This window comes from Chinchilla lanigera, unplaced genomic scaffold (genome assembly GCF_000276665.1).
Source record: "Chinchilla lanigera isolate Chin_1 unplaced genomic scaffold, ChiLan1.0 scaffold00091, whole genome shotgun sequence".
Taxonomy (NCBI): domain Eukaryota; kingdom Metazoa; phylum Chordata; class Mammalia; order Rodentia; family Chinchillidae; genus Chinchilla; species Chinchilla lanigera.
This window is the reverse complement of record NW_004955492.1, coordinates 539,431-553,162: the sequence shown is the minus strand read 5'-3', so window position 1 is coordinate 553,162 and position 13,732 is coordinate 539,431. Positions and strand designations below refer to the sequence as shown.

The window sequence follows — 13,732 nt, the reverse complement described above, 5'->3', positions numbered from 1 at the left end:
ACTCGAGGCTTTTACAGGTAAATGGTCACAACTAGAGACCATACTCCTAAGTGAAATAAACCAGACCTCCATGTGTAAGCACCGCATTGTCTCGCTAGTGTAAGAAACTGAAAGAGTGAATAAAAATTAGGAGGTATGACAGACATTGTGAAACCAAAGGAAAATGCTCAAAAGTAAATAGCAACTGGTGTGAGGGAAAAGAGAAAAGAAAGAAGGGGAAATTATGTATGTATGTATGTATATACTGGATAGCTAACATAGCTGTACTACTAACTTCTATCGCTTTACTGAAAGGAACAATTAATGATTAATTATTTGATCAATCTTGCATGTCTCTGTTTGTTTTCATGAAAAACCACCTTGAAAATATCAATACATAATACAACAACCATTGTTGATTTCCTACCACTTTGTCTGTAACTCTGTATTGCTTGTATTGTTCTTATGCTATTTTGTAAATGGATGTCTGCTAATATGTTTTCCTTCTTTTATTTTTAAAATAATTTTTTAAAAAAGCTTTCACTCTTTAAAAAAAATGCACAGGTGTATACATGTATTACGTATGCAGACTTCGCTTTAGTACAAAGAATCAGCCCCAAGGAGTTCACAGGACCTGAGCCTTGGCCCCCAGACCCAGCCTTTCATTCATCTGTATCAATCAACATTTAAATTAAACCATAGCCAAGTGCTTTACACATACAGCATCTATAAACCTTCCAAAGTAGTACAGTCTATTAAAAAATTATGGCTTGAATCTTAAGAAATCAGACACTAACTTGTCTTGACCTAAACCAAAACAGATGTTGCCAGGCTTGACTCTGAGCCCACATTTAAGCAAAAGCAGCTCCTGAATCTCAAGTCATTTGAGAGAATCAGCACCACAGAGCAGTCAACCTTGCAGCCACCAACTCTTCTCCATACTTTGAATAGGTCTGCCACACTATTTATTGTTAACAGTCCCTCATGATGATGTCTGGAACAATTTTCCACTAAAACCTTACAATTTTTTACATCATCACTGCTCCAGGATATCAAAATATTTGGGATTGTCTCTCTGACAATCCCAAAAGGGAAGCAGACTCTCTTCTCTAGGTGTTTGATATAAATTGTGCTTGCCCTGGCAACTGACTAATGTGCACTTCACCCAGAGAAATCCCCCTTGATCCACAGCCTCATTTTCCTCATCAGAAAATTCTTCCGGATTATTAACCTGAGGGTACAGAGTTTCAACAGCCCACACTTTAAGAAAAACTGAACAGAAGGCAACTTTGCAAGCAAACTTCTCAACATTTCATTCCTTCCCACCTCTACTACATCTGCCTGTTAGGAGAAACTAGAACAAGTCTCTCCAGTCCTCTTCCCCAAGTACAGTCCTTCACACTTCTCCCCTCCACTTTCCATGGTTTGAGACGAACACCACAGCTTCAAACAACCCAGCCCTTCCCCTCAACCTCTTGCTCCCTCTGTCCATGCCCCTTCCTGGGGACTCTTCCTAGACAGGATGCTCACTCACTGCTCTGCTTCAGTCACTCTGTGCCATTATTCTACTCAAAATCTTTTTCTTGAGAACATCCAAATCTTTTCTATGCCAGGTTCAACCTTCTGCCTAAAGCACCCTGGGCTGTTCCCCACCACATGAGTCTCTGCTGCCGGTGCGGTCCAGCCCTGCTCTGTACTCCTGCCACTCAACTACACAATGCATCTCACAAGTCAGGAGCTGGGGACCCTGGTGTTAGAGGTGATGCCCTCCATTGCACCCCTTCCCCTGGCAACATGGGTGTTCTCATCTTTCTTCTTGTCTCTGAAAGTTAATGCCTCTAAGCCTCAATTTCCTAATAAATAAAAGGAGGCTAATCCCAACCATACTTCCTAACAGGGAGCTAACTATTTAGCACAGCATCTGGCAGAGAATAAACACTGGATAATCAAGAGCTATTACTGAGTAGTTACTGTTATGGTGTGCTCATTTCTTAAGCTCTTTACAGAAGAGACCACTCAGAGGGGCCAGTTGAGGGCTAGGTACACAGGCTTGTCTTTCATCTATTCAGTGGGCATATGGACAGATGAATGGTTGGCAGTGACATGCAATGTATAATGGGATCATGCTTAAATTAATTCCATTTGTTTTAACCAATAGTAAGAAGGAACATTTCATGTTTGTTCTGAGGCTGTCCTGGTACACAGCAGGAGCCACTTACAGATGCCTTACATTCCTTTGCAAGTAGGAAAGGCCAGTTAACAAGCGCCAAAGTACTCAAAATATGCATGGGCTCAGGTGTCACTACTTCATGATAAGTAGTTTAAGACAGTACTGCAGCTTTTCTGAGAGTACCTTCTCAGAAAAGAGAAAGGCAATAGAGGCGTTTAGGGCTGGGGAAAGATTGAATGCTGCAGATCAAGTCTCTATGACTTGGACACTGTCACTCAAAAGTGTCATTCTACTCCAACAGTAACTCCAGAGAGCAACTTCAACTCAACTGTGCTACAATCAGTCAACCCACTGCTGGTGCCTGTAGCCTCACAGGGACAAACACAAAACAGTACTGGGCCTCTAACAGGCCCCACCATGTCGGTCTGAGCACTGTTCAGAGTAAATAAACACTTTTATTTCAATATTTTCTAGCTAGAAACTTGGATATCCAACCTCCTGTACTCTGACCTATCATACTCCAGGGATCAGTGAAAACACAAGCTTGATAAACAAGCAAAGGACAGTTCCTGGTATTTCTTAGCAAACACATGCCCGATGCTTGGGCCACAAAACCAGCAGTCAACTAGTGTTTTTTACTTTAAATTTACTAGCTGCACCCACAGATACTGACTTAACTAAGTGACAGCAAAAAGGAAACTGAAGGTAAACTTATTAAATACTTTCCCCGAGCCAATAATTTCCATACACATTAACAACTTCAGATTCAAATGATGACATCTTGTCTTACAAGTGGGAAAACTGATGTCCACTCAAATAAGGAGCCTGTCCAAATCAGCAACAAGTACATGAGGCAGCTGGGATCCACCCAGGTCCTTCCCTAGACTTGACTTGTCCAGCTCTAGTGGCTCCTAATATGGCAAAGCAGGATGCATATCACCCACCAACACACGTAATGGACAAGAGTTGCTCTTGAATGTGCAAACCCTGGTCCCTACTTGCTCAATGACTCAATGACTCCATACACAAATATTTGCAAATGTGATCTCACATCTGGCCTATAGGCAAGCATTACCTGCACCCTTCATTCAAATGAGAGGCATCTAAACAGATGCAGTCACATGAATGGATAAATGATATTTTTCATTTACATAATCAAGTTCTACAGAAAGTACTCTTCTAATCCAATTCAAATATCATTTATTAGGTACTGTTATGGTTTGTGTCTGGGTGTTCCCCCAAAGCCTCATGTGGTCATGGGGCAGATTTTTAGAGTTTGATTGGTTTTTCTTTTGTTTGTTTGTTTGTTTGTTTCCCGGCACTGAAAGTTGAACTCACAACCTCGCGCTTGCCAGGCAGGTGCTCTGCCGCTGAGCTAAACCCCCAGCCCCTGAGTTTGATTGATCATGGGTGTGAGAGCTACACCCACCCTGGGGTGGATAGTTTGCATATGTAAAGGAGGGGAAGAGGCTGCTTGGGGCCATTCCTCCCCCATTCCTCCCTTTTTAATGCTTGTTGCTTTTACTGTGTTCTGCCGCCATGAGCTGTAGCCCTCTGCCATGTGCCAGTCTGCCTTGTAACCTGCCAAGTATGGACTAAAACCTCCACAAACTGTAAGCAAAATAAACCTTTCCTTCCTTAATTTGGGGCATCAGGTATTTTGTCCCAGCAACGAGAGAAAATTAACCAAGACGGGTACCAACTAAATACAATCACTGTGGTAGGAGCTGTGGGAAATCCTAACCTCACCATTAAGGGCTTCCATGTACTCTGTTCAGCAGCCCATATATAGTTAAGAACTCCCTAAATCCAGGGCTCCTGACAGACTGCCCGCCTCAGATTCACCTACTGAGTAAGGGATTATGCACAAAAGGGGTAAAACGCAACAGTCCCTACCTAAAAGAGACTGGCCTCTTTGTGGCCATTAGCCCTCATGACAGATCCTTAGATTAATGAGCAATCAACTTGTATTAGTGCAGACCACTCAGTGATCTGAGTAATAGGATAAGAGCAGATGTTCTGAGTGGAGGAGACAGCTGAGATATAGCTTAAGGATCAGCTGGAGTGGAGATGGTCATCTTTAATAGGAAGTTTTAATGAGGGATGATTGATTAGACATGCTGGACATCTACAAACACCACAATCTGATTCCATGCTAGAGAAGGGCTGAAAGAGGGCAGAGCTGAAATGAGCTACTCCACTGGGGGCCTCGGACAGGCCCACTGCCACATTTCCTGCCCCTCACCTGAAGTGGTCAGAGCTCTTGACTTCAAGCACTAAAGACAGAGGGCAACAGCTATCCAGGCCTTTAGCCCAGCACTAAGGAACTCTGTAATAAGCACAAGTCTTATTACACTGTATCAGACAAACACAAAGCCAAATCACCACTTTAACATGCAGTGACATCTTGTACACAGATTTATCTGTGGCAATCACTGTCTTGGGATCTTTGAAACTTTAATGGTGACTAAGACTTACTGAATCCTTACTTAACTGAAGGTGCCCTGCTGTATGGGAATAAATAATACCACTTCCCATGTCTGGGTTCTTCTCACTAGTTCAGAGAACCCTCTGCTCTGATTTAGAATCACACCAGACTGGTTTGGCAGCAGTTCAGTAAAACCACCATAGTATCAAAGTGGTGCCTGATATTTTAAACAGTTGGGCAATAAAATACTTAAACAGTTGAGTAATAAAAATAAATTGAACAGAACCTCTTGTAATGAGAAAAGATCAATACAAAAATAAGCAAGAATGTCTAGAAGAACACTAATAGCTGAATGTTTTCATGTACCTATAGTTTTACACTTAGCATTACTGTTTATCTGCAGTAAGGCTGCCTGATCAAACTTATCATGCAGATCAATGATATCTAAATTGACCCAAAGCCCTCTGTCTGGTAATGTGAGACAGTGCAGAAAACAACCAGTGCAGAATCCTTAAATCCTCAGCAGTACAGAACATGCCCTCTTCCTACCCATTTTTTAAGTCTGTTTCATCAAAAACTACCATTTTCTCCTGGATGTTAACTGTAGTGTAGTTAAATATATTAATCTTTTGGACATATGCTCAACATCCACTTACTCCAAGCAGTTAACAGCCATTTAATTCTTTATTACTACTCTGAGAACACACACACACACACACACGTCCATTTTTTTAGTCTAAGTGCTCTGAGAACAAAAGCGCCTGTCCCTGTAGACATTCTAAGAGCAGCAGGCTGCTCACCCCTCAGTGGTCAGCACTCAGTCAGCCACTAGGGGGTAGTAGAGAGCAAGAGGCACCAGTGCATCATCAATAAAGAAACAGGCATTTTTCTAAGTGGCTTTACTCACAATAGTACTACACATTCCTATGGTGTTTTGCTGCTTTTAGAGCACTCCTATACACATAAGAGTGTGGTCTCACTTGTTAAGGTCTTTGTTGTAACCTCTAGCTGCTGAAAACTGACTTCTGATAACATAGTCAATGAGGGGCTGGCAGATATAACAATTGTTTGTGAGAAAAACATATGCCCTCATCTTTTTAGAGAAAAAAATTCCTTTACCAACTATAAAGTCAATGTAAAATGACCAACAATAACGCAGTACTATTGCTTTCTACCACAAAGGTCTTTAAATACAGATCAAGGGGGAGGGGGCAACCATGACATCTGCTTTAATAAATAAAACTTCATGAGTTTTTAATTTCCCCTTTTGTCAAGACTTGGAACTGTGGACTCTTTAGAGAACTACAGTGGAGTGGAAAGGTAGATTCTGACACTTGCCCAACTTCCTACCAAGTAAGTTATTTTCTGCAAGGCTTTAGACCTCTCTGCGTTCTATTATTCCTTGAGAAAATTGTGATAACCCCACTTTTAACCTCACTGCAAGAAGTATCAAATGGAGATACACAAACATTGACACACACATAATTGCTTTAAAATTATAAAATGTAATACAAATGTAAGAACTTATATATTATTCTCTATAAGAACAAATTAAACCTAGTTTTAACCTCTATGACATAACAATGTTGGGTAAATTTCTCTTAGTATAGTATTTTCTACCTTTGATGGCAGGTGTTCCCTGTTTTTTAAGGGGCTATATTCTTGGCTGTATTCCCATCCTGTTTTCTTGGGTATAGGCCCTGTAGTCAAAGTGCAACCCCCAGATCATATCCATCAGGATGGTGGACACACTAACTCACACAATGCTCCCCCTATCCCTGTGTTTTCTTACTAAATGCATTTAATGAGCTCATTTGCACTTTCTGTTTGTAAATGCTTTCTATTTGTAAATGTTGGCCTTTCAAAGGTATGTAGTATTAGAAATTTTAAAATGCAGTCCATAAATACTTGGGGGAGTTTTATGATTTGCTTTTGCCCTAAAGACATATTAAATGACAATAAATTAAATTTACAAAGCTGAAAGGATTTTCTGAAAGTTCATTTCTAATCATGAACAAAAGCTTAACACTACTTTATATTAATGCTCTGTAACTCTTTAAGAGTGCTAATATCTTGTTAAGTGAGAAAAGCACTCACATTTATGTCTATACATGGGCACCTATCCACAGTGGTATTCTCAACTACTACTTAGTATATATACTGCTGCAAACACAGATCAGAACTACTCATCAAGCTATATGCTAAGAGCATGGGATTTTAAGAGTCTTACTGCTTTTCCTCACTATTGGTATGTTTGTGATATTTAAATGTTTGTGATGTAAAATGATTACATGCACTTTGGGAACTGGTACACATATACTGCATCTTTATCACACCTTTTCCTCTTCTCTTCCTAGATCCCTTTTCCATCTCCACGAGGTCTGCCTCCTTTGTTCCCTACCAACCCTATTTTTCTCTCCAAATTATTTAGATCATATAAAAGAAAACATGTAACATTTAACCTCATGTGTCTGATACATTTCTCAGCAGTATGGCCCAAAATTTCAAGTCCATGTATCTAATAGTTCATACCAACGGGTAAGGGTTTTTTCCCTTTGGGAACAATACAGCTAAATTAATATAATTTTATTCACTGAGTTTAGAATTTATGGTCCCTTTTCAAAAAAAACCTTAAGCTACTCCATTTCTATTTACAGGAACACAGTTGCTGAATTAATAACTCCAGAAAATGCAGCTCTGTAAAGTCATGGCTACAAAGGGTACTGGGGATTTGATCCAGGGTCTGACTGAGCTGCAGGCCCAGGCCTAAAAGATTAAAGCCTGTTGTGTATTTTTGTATGTTTCCCTTAAGAAAGATGTCTCCACTGATACTGAATTCAGAAGTGACAGATCCTTGTGCAGAGGTTTAAACCAAAAGTTAAAAAAAAACCCTAAAATTAATCTTCATTGTAGGGACCATACTACAGGCTAAAACATGCTTTGTACACCTTAACAGAAAGTGAAAGTTACTAAACTTAACCAAGAAAGAAATGAGAAGCCAATAAATGACCGCCACCTTCAGTGTTGACCATTCACACAAATCTTTACAATATTTGTTACAGAAAACATTGCGGGGGGGGGGGGGGACCCAATGTTAACTCATGGTTGGAACTGGTAAAATCATCTGCATGATAATTTAAAGTCTACTAAGTAAGAAATTTAAATAACTAAAACTTTTGAGAAAAACAAAATTTTATACAAAAAAGCATTTGCAAACGTTGACAGTAAAGATAAGCCTTTCTCCATCCTGCCTGCCCTAGATATTAAAGCTAAATGCAAAGCTGTACAGGTCTCAGAGCAGAAAATAGACGAAGAGTGCACAAGGTCAGTAATGTAAAATTCAGATGTAAGATGAAAAGAAACCTAAAGTTTCCAAATACTTACTTGGAAAGCAGAAAAATTAACCAGTTTCTGGCAGTGTCTCTGTTCTGTCTAAAGGCATATACAACAAGAATATTCAACATCAGATTCAACAGGGAGTTTTATTTGTCTCATTCCAAGTGATGCATGCTTGGTCCCCACCACAGAGGTCTGCAAAAATGGATGAGCTACGGTTTCCTTATGTTTATTCCATTCAAATATCCTAAAAAGAAGGCATTTATACAGAGCTCATGGCAATTTCCTTCACTTCATTACTTCGTGGAATGCTTACTGCCTCTGAACTTAATCATTTAGTGTGTGAAGCTGAAGGCATGCTTACACCCCAACCCCTCATGCTTCACCCTACCTGCAACACGAGTAAACTGAACAGAGCAAATGTTCTGGATTTGATGTAATAGTCATGACACAGCCACAGCTAACACAGCACTTGTTTCGTGTCAGAACTATTCTGAGCATCATTCCAATCCTTTCCCCATGCCATCTTCGTAGCAGCCCTGGAGGGTGGTTACTGTTAACATCTACCACAGAGAACAGAAGTATAGAAGCAGCCACATTCAGACCATGGATGGGCCCCACCATGTGGCTGTCCAAGTTCCCACCAGGCAATGTCTTACCTCCAGGGACCTTGGGAAGGACAGAAGGGAAGCATGAAGTATTTTCCTTCTGCTTTCATTGTCACAACTCCCTGACACCAATCTCACTTCTTTTGCTGGCATTTTCTTTTCTCATAATCTTCTCTTCTGTGAGAGATGTGTTCTTTCTGCACCTGGCCTTGGGTTGCTTTCTCCCAGAAGCCTGTCTCTGGGTTTAGAGGACTCCCATATTATATCAACACTGTCCCTATCAGCCATCATCCTACTGTTCCTGATACTTAGAGGAGTCTACACGCCAAAATTTTAGATGCCTGTGCTTTCTTAGCATTACTTCAATTGTGGAAGGAAAGGAGACAAGATTCTAAGAATTTGTGATGACTTTGTTTCTGTCGCTAAGCAACTACAGTAGTAGCAAAAACCAAAAGGGTATATAAATCATTGTCTTATACAAATACAACCTAAGTTTTTCACATCCACATTCTTACCAGTTCCCATCTAGTGTGCACGTAGATACTACTCTTCAAGAAAATAAGTTGTTCAAATGTTTTAACATTTATCGTTACCACTATTAAGCAAGAATTATCCCAAAAGATAAAAGTTAATCTTATTATCACATTCACAAATTGTATATCATTTGACGACAAGGAACATTTATTTCATTTCTTGTTTCTAATCTGAGAAAAATGAACTGACTTCTGGCAAAGAGACAAACATTAATTATTTATCTATGCAAAATGCCTCAGGAAAAATTAACAAATAATGTAATCCAATTAGTTCTTTAAAGTGTTATAAATGAAGCTCAGTTTTAACAGTAATTTGTTCCCATAATCAAAACTGCCATGAAAATCTCTTAAAATTTTAATAACCAAAAATGGAAATAAAATGCAAAACACAAGAATTAACATTTGGGATAAGTTTTGGCTGATATTTTTAACATTTTCATGGATATTATTTACTCAACTGAAGTACATCCCTTTCTTTCCATATACACTGAGACTGACTTCTGAACATTTTTGGCATGTGAAGACAGCTTTAAAAGATGTCAAGATATCTAAAAATAACTTAGCCCTCAAAAAAGCTATCAAGTATCTGCCCAGGAATCACTTCAAGGGTAATCTGATTTTAAGACAATAAATAGTCTCAACCTCTTCTCTATACACTATAGTAAATATTCACCCTTAGTTAAGAGAAACTCTGGGAACTAGTAACACTGAGCACAGGATTAATAAGCCACATATGTACAGCTGGCTTGTAAAACCTGTGCCAGTAAGAATACGTTTATGTCAAAACCATACCCCTTGGTTTTAGGATATGGGAGGCATCTCAGGAATCCCTTGGCAGAATGGCTTTCACTTCTAAATGCAAAAGGAAACTGGGTAGTTATCTTGCCAACTGGTAGGACTGGGGTCTGTTTCCCCTCTACTCTGACCTGCCTGTCATACAGATGACAATGTGAGGAGTTACCATAGATGAAGCTGAAGTGTGTTTTTCCACCAACCTCCAAGGAGAAGGAAGCATCACTTACTCTCCACAGTGTACAGGTAGCTTGGAGTGTGGGAGACAGGAGTCATGGGCATCAGTACTGGGTCTCTTGGTGTGTAACTGAACCTGTCACTTTCTGTGCCCAGCCTCTGTATGCTCAAGTGTCAGACGGTTATACAGGATAGATGAGTGGTTTCAGAGGTCCAAGGAGGACAGCAACTCTACACAGACATTGAAATGGGATCACAGGAAGCAAAGAAAATTGGTTCTAGATCATCCATTACCATAGCTTATGGTTTTATCTGTTTACTTAGTAGGCTCTAACAGGTTTTATTTGAAAGAAAATGGGATAGAGGTAATCACCTAAAAAATTTTTTTTAACATAGGACTCTACTTGTTGCATACGGAAGTGCCAGGCATTTCTGATTCACTGTCATTTATCCTTAATGAAACCAGCTACTCATCCCAAATTTATTACTAATCATGCTTCATAGGACATTTCTCTTGAGGATTTCAAAATACTGGCAGGTGCGCAGGCCTGGAACCCTTACCACCTATCTGCGAGACAAGAGAAAGCAGGGCAAGCCGGGGCACGACTGAACAACACACAACAGTGCCAGCTCATGGGCATCCACGCTCCTCTCAGAACTTACTATATGCCAACAGTTTTATCAAGAAACCCCTAGTTTTTTGATTGAATGAAGCAATATAAGCTTAGGGATTTAATTATTTCAGAAGAATATGAAGCAAATTCAAATTTATATAGTTAACACAGATTATAGTGATTTAGCATCTCAACAGAAGAGAACGTAATCATGAATACAAGTGTTTGAGACCATTTCTCCCACAGAACAATCACTACAGCTTTAGTGATTTTTGGCAATGAAGACAAAAAATGGAAACATAGGTCACCCAACTATTTTCTGCCAATGGAAAATATACCCACTGTACCCAGAGACAAATTTTCACCTGGAAGTAAGTCCAAGTGGCACAGTCCATCTTTGAATAAGTAGGCATATGGTAATCCCAGCTATTGAGGAAGCTGAGGCAGGAGGATCAAGAATTGGAGGCCAACCTGGGCAATTTAGTGAGAGCTTGTTTCAAGACAAAACTTAAAGAAGGGCTAGAAATTTAGCTCAATGGTACAGTGTTGCTACAAAGTCCTGGTTTCAATCTCTGAAGCACAAAGGAAAAAATAGTAGACTGCTATCTTCAATGTCCCCTGCCCATAACATGGGAGCCATGTTTAACTCTACTTTAAGGAGTTCACAGGAAGTGGAGTGAAGCCCACAAGTACAGTAATTCTTGAAGGTATCCCGGCATGATGATGAATATAGGATCTTCCCCAAGCAAACACTCCAAGGATGAGCCCGTGCTGGATCTCAGTCAACCTCTGGGCCACATTCCAACACCAGTACTCTACAGCCAAGTGGCCATAGAAGTCTCCATTTCACACAAAATGTGAGCCCTCTAACGTGCTAATGTGGAACACAGACCCAATTCCCACGTGCAGGACTATCACCATTTAGAAAGTTGTCTAGAACATCCTCAGCCCCATCTGAGGCTTTTCCTTGTCTTGGGGATAGTAAAAGAACCACACAAAAGTTTGGTGGGATAATCAAATATGTGGACAACTGACTCCATGGAAATACTCCAGTGTACTCCACCAGTGTGTGTTGTTTTCCACATCCTCTTCCCTACTCCTACTGAATAACTCACACCATGCCAACCTTACTACATTTTCTGCTAGAACATTTTTCTCTTCTTCTCCATTTACCTACCAGACTCACCAAATCTAACGTCACCATCCATGGTAAATTTATCATCAGGCACAAAAACATGCTGCTAGCTAACTCATGATATCTTCTAAATGACAAAATTCAGCTGGATTTCAGAGATGTCAAGTGAAAGATGAACAGAAAAGGAGTTAAGGGTAATTTTAGGACAAATGGTTTTTCCTCCTCCTGGTATCTTCCTTTCTACCTACTGCAGCCCTGGGTTCCTTTTCCACTGCTTTCCTGATATCCACCTCCACTAGGTATCATCACACCTAAGCTGAAAACTTCATGAAGTCACGCATCACTTCCTCTACCTTTTTACAGCCACAGTGCCTAAGAAGAACAGGTACTGGGCACAATGACAAAATGATTCAAAATATGGATGTCTTTCAGTGAATTTTTGATTATACTGAATGCCATTCATCTTTTGTCATCAGACTGAACAAAATTAGTACTCCAAGAAAATTTGCCACTAGCAGAGAGATGCCTATCTTTGATGGACAGCTTACACACACTCCTATGTTACACACAATTTATCTCAAGGCATTTGAGATAATGTAGCACAAACTCTATTTGTGCTACTATGAAATGCTGTTATTAATGATCGGTAGCCATTCTCATTTGGTGCTTTCCAATAAGCTGTGTCCCATATCACTTGTGTAGCATTCACTGGGCAAAAGGAAACCTAGAATGCTCTTCCATGCAGTTGTACTGAAAAAATATTTTTCCTAGAGCAGAATTATATTATTCTTGTATCTCCATATGAAACTCAACATTGGAGTATATATGCTTTGATCAGGTGGGTGGGGACTTAGGGAATGTTATATATAAACCCAGCAACATATGTCTTCCTCTCAAATTTCTAAGACATGCACTGGGCTCACAAAGTCAGCACATGGGCATTATATATATATTAAGGTGTAGGGTCATGGAGGGTCAGGTTCCCAATTCCCAATGGCTCTCACTGGCTACACTTTCAAGTTTAGTCACACCCCTTTATTTGTCACCTCTCAACTCAGAGCCTCTAGCATTATTGTCATTTTCCTCCCTGCTTGGTCGGCCCTTTACAATAAGTGGAAGTTGCCAGAATACCTAACAAAAATGTTTACCAATATAGTACTTCCCACTGAACTCTGAAACACAGCCAGGTACTCACCTGCCAACTCTACCCTCTGGCCTGAGCAGAATGACTATTAGGGACTCAATGTTTATGTTCCCCCCCAAAAAATCACATGTTCAAATTCTTTTTCATTATTATTATTATTTTAAAAATTTAAAAAACTAAAAAAAAATGAAGATAAAATCAAAACAACACAAAAACAATACATAACTTCAAAACAAAATGACAGGAATTAAGAATGGTTGCTACCGTACATACTATTATCTTCAGCGAAGTTGCTCAGGCGACCGGATGTAAGAATGTAAGATTGATCAAACAATCAAAGACAGTAACAAGTAAAAAAAAAAAAAAAATGGAAATCATGCAGAGATTCACCATACAGGAAGGTAGGAGTTCAGCAATGATTGTGATACTGCATATTGTGGTTTTCAGATCAGTCATTTGGAATCTAATTTCCAGATTCAAGCGTGCAAAATTGGTCAAGAAAAAAGAAAATTTTAAGCATTGACTGTTCCTCTCAATAAACCACAGACATCAGCAATGCACATATTCCACTTATACTTGCATATACATATACGTTTTGTTTTTTTATTTTAAAGAGAGAAAAAAAGAAAAAACCCAAAATAACACAAACAGATACATAAACAAAACAGGACAGAGAGCAATAAAAATGATACAGAATTTCAAACCACGGTGATAGGATATTAACAATGGTTGTTATATACATAATGTTATCTTCAAAACAGTTGCACATATAACCAGATATAGGTCTGTAAGATTGATCAAACAATTACACATTAA

General features: G+C 39.5%; 1 protein-coding gene across 4 annotated transcripts in view; it reads right to left on the bottom strand.

Annotated features, from left to right (window-relative positions):
- Dip2c (disco-interacting protein 2 homolog C) overlaps positions 1-10,137 on the bottom strand; it is a 221,672-nt gene extending 211,535 nt beyond the window's left edge. For all 4 annotated transcript variants that reach the window (XM_013504713.1, XM_013504714.1, XM_013504715.1 and 1 more), the window contains exon 1: positions 10,077-10,137. In XM_013504713.1, the coding sequence (XP_013360167.1) occupies positions 10,077-10,128 (52 nt within the window). In that variant the 5' untranslated portion in view covers positions 10,129-10,137. The remainder of the gene's footprint in view (positions 1-10,076) is intronic.
- Positions 10,138-13,732: the final 3,595 nt, after the last annotated feature.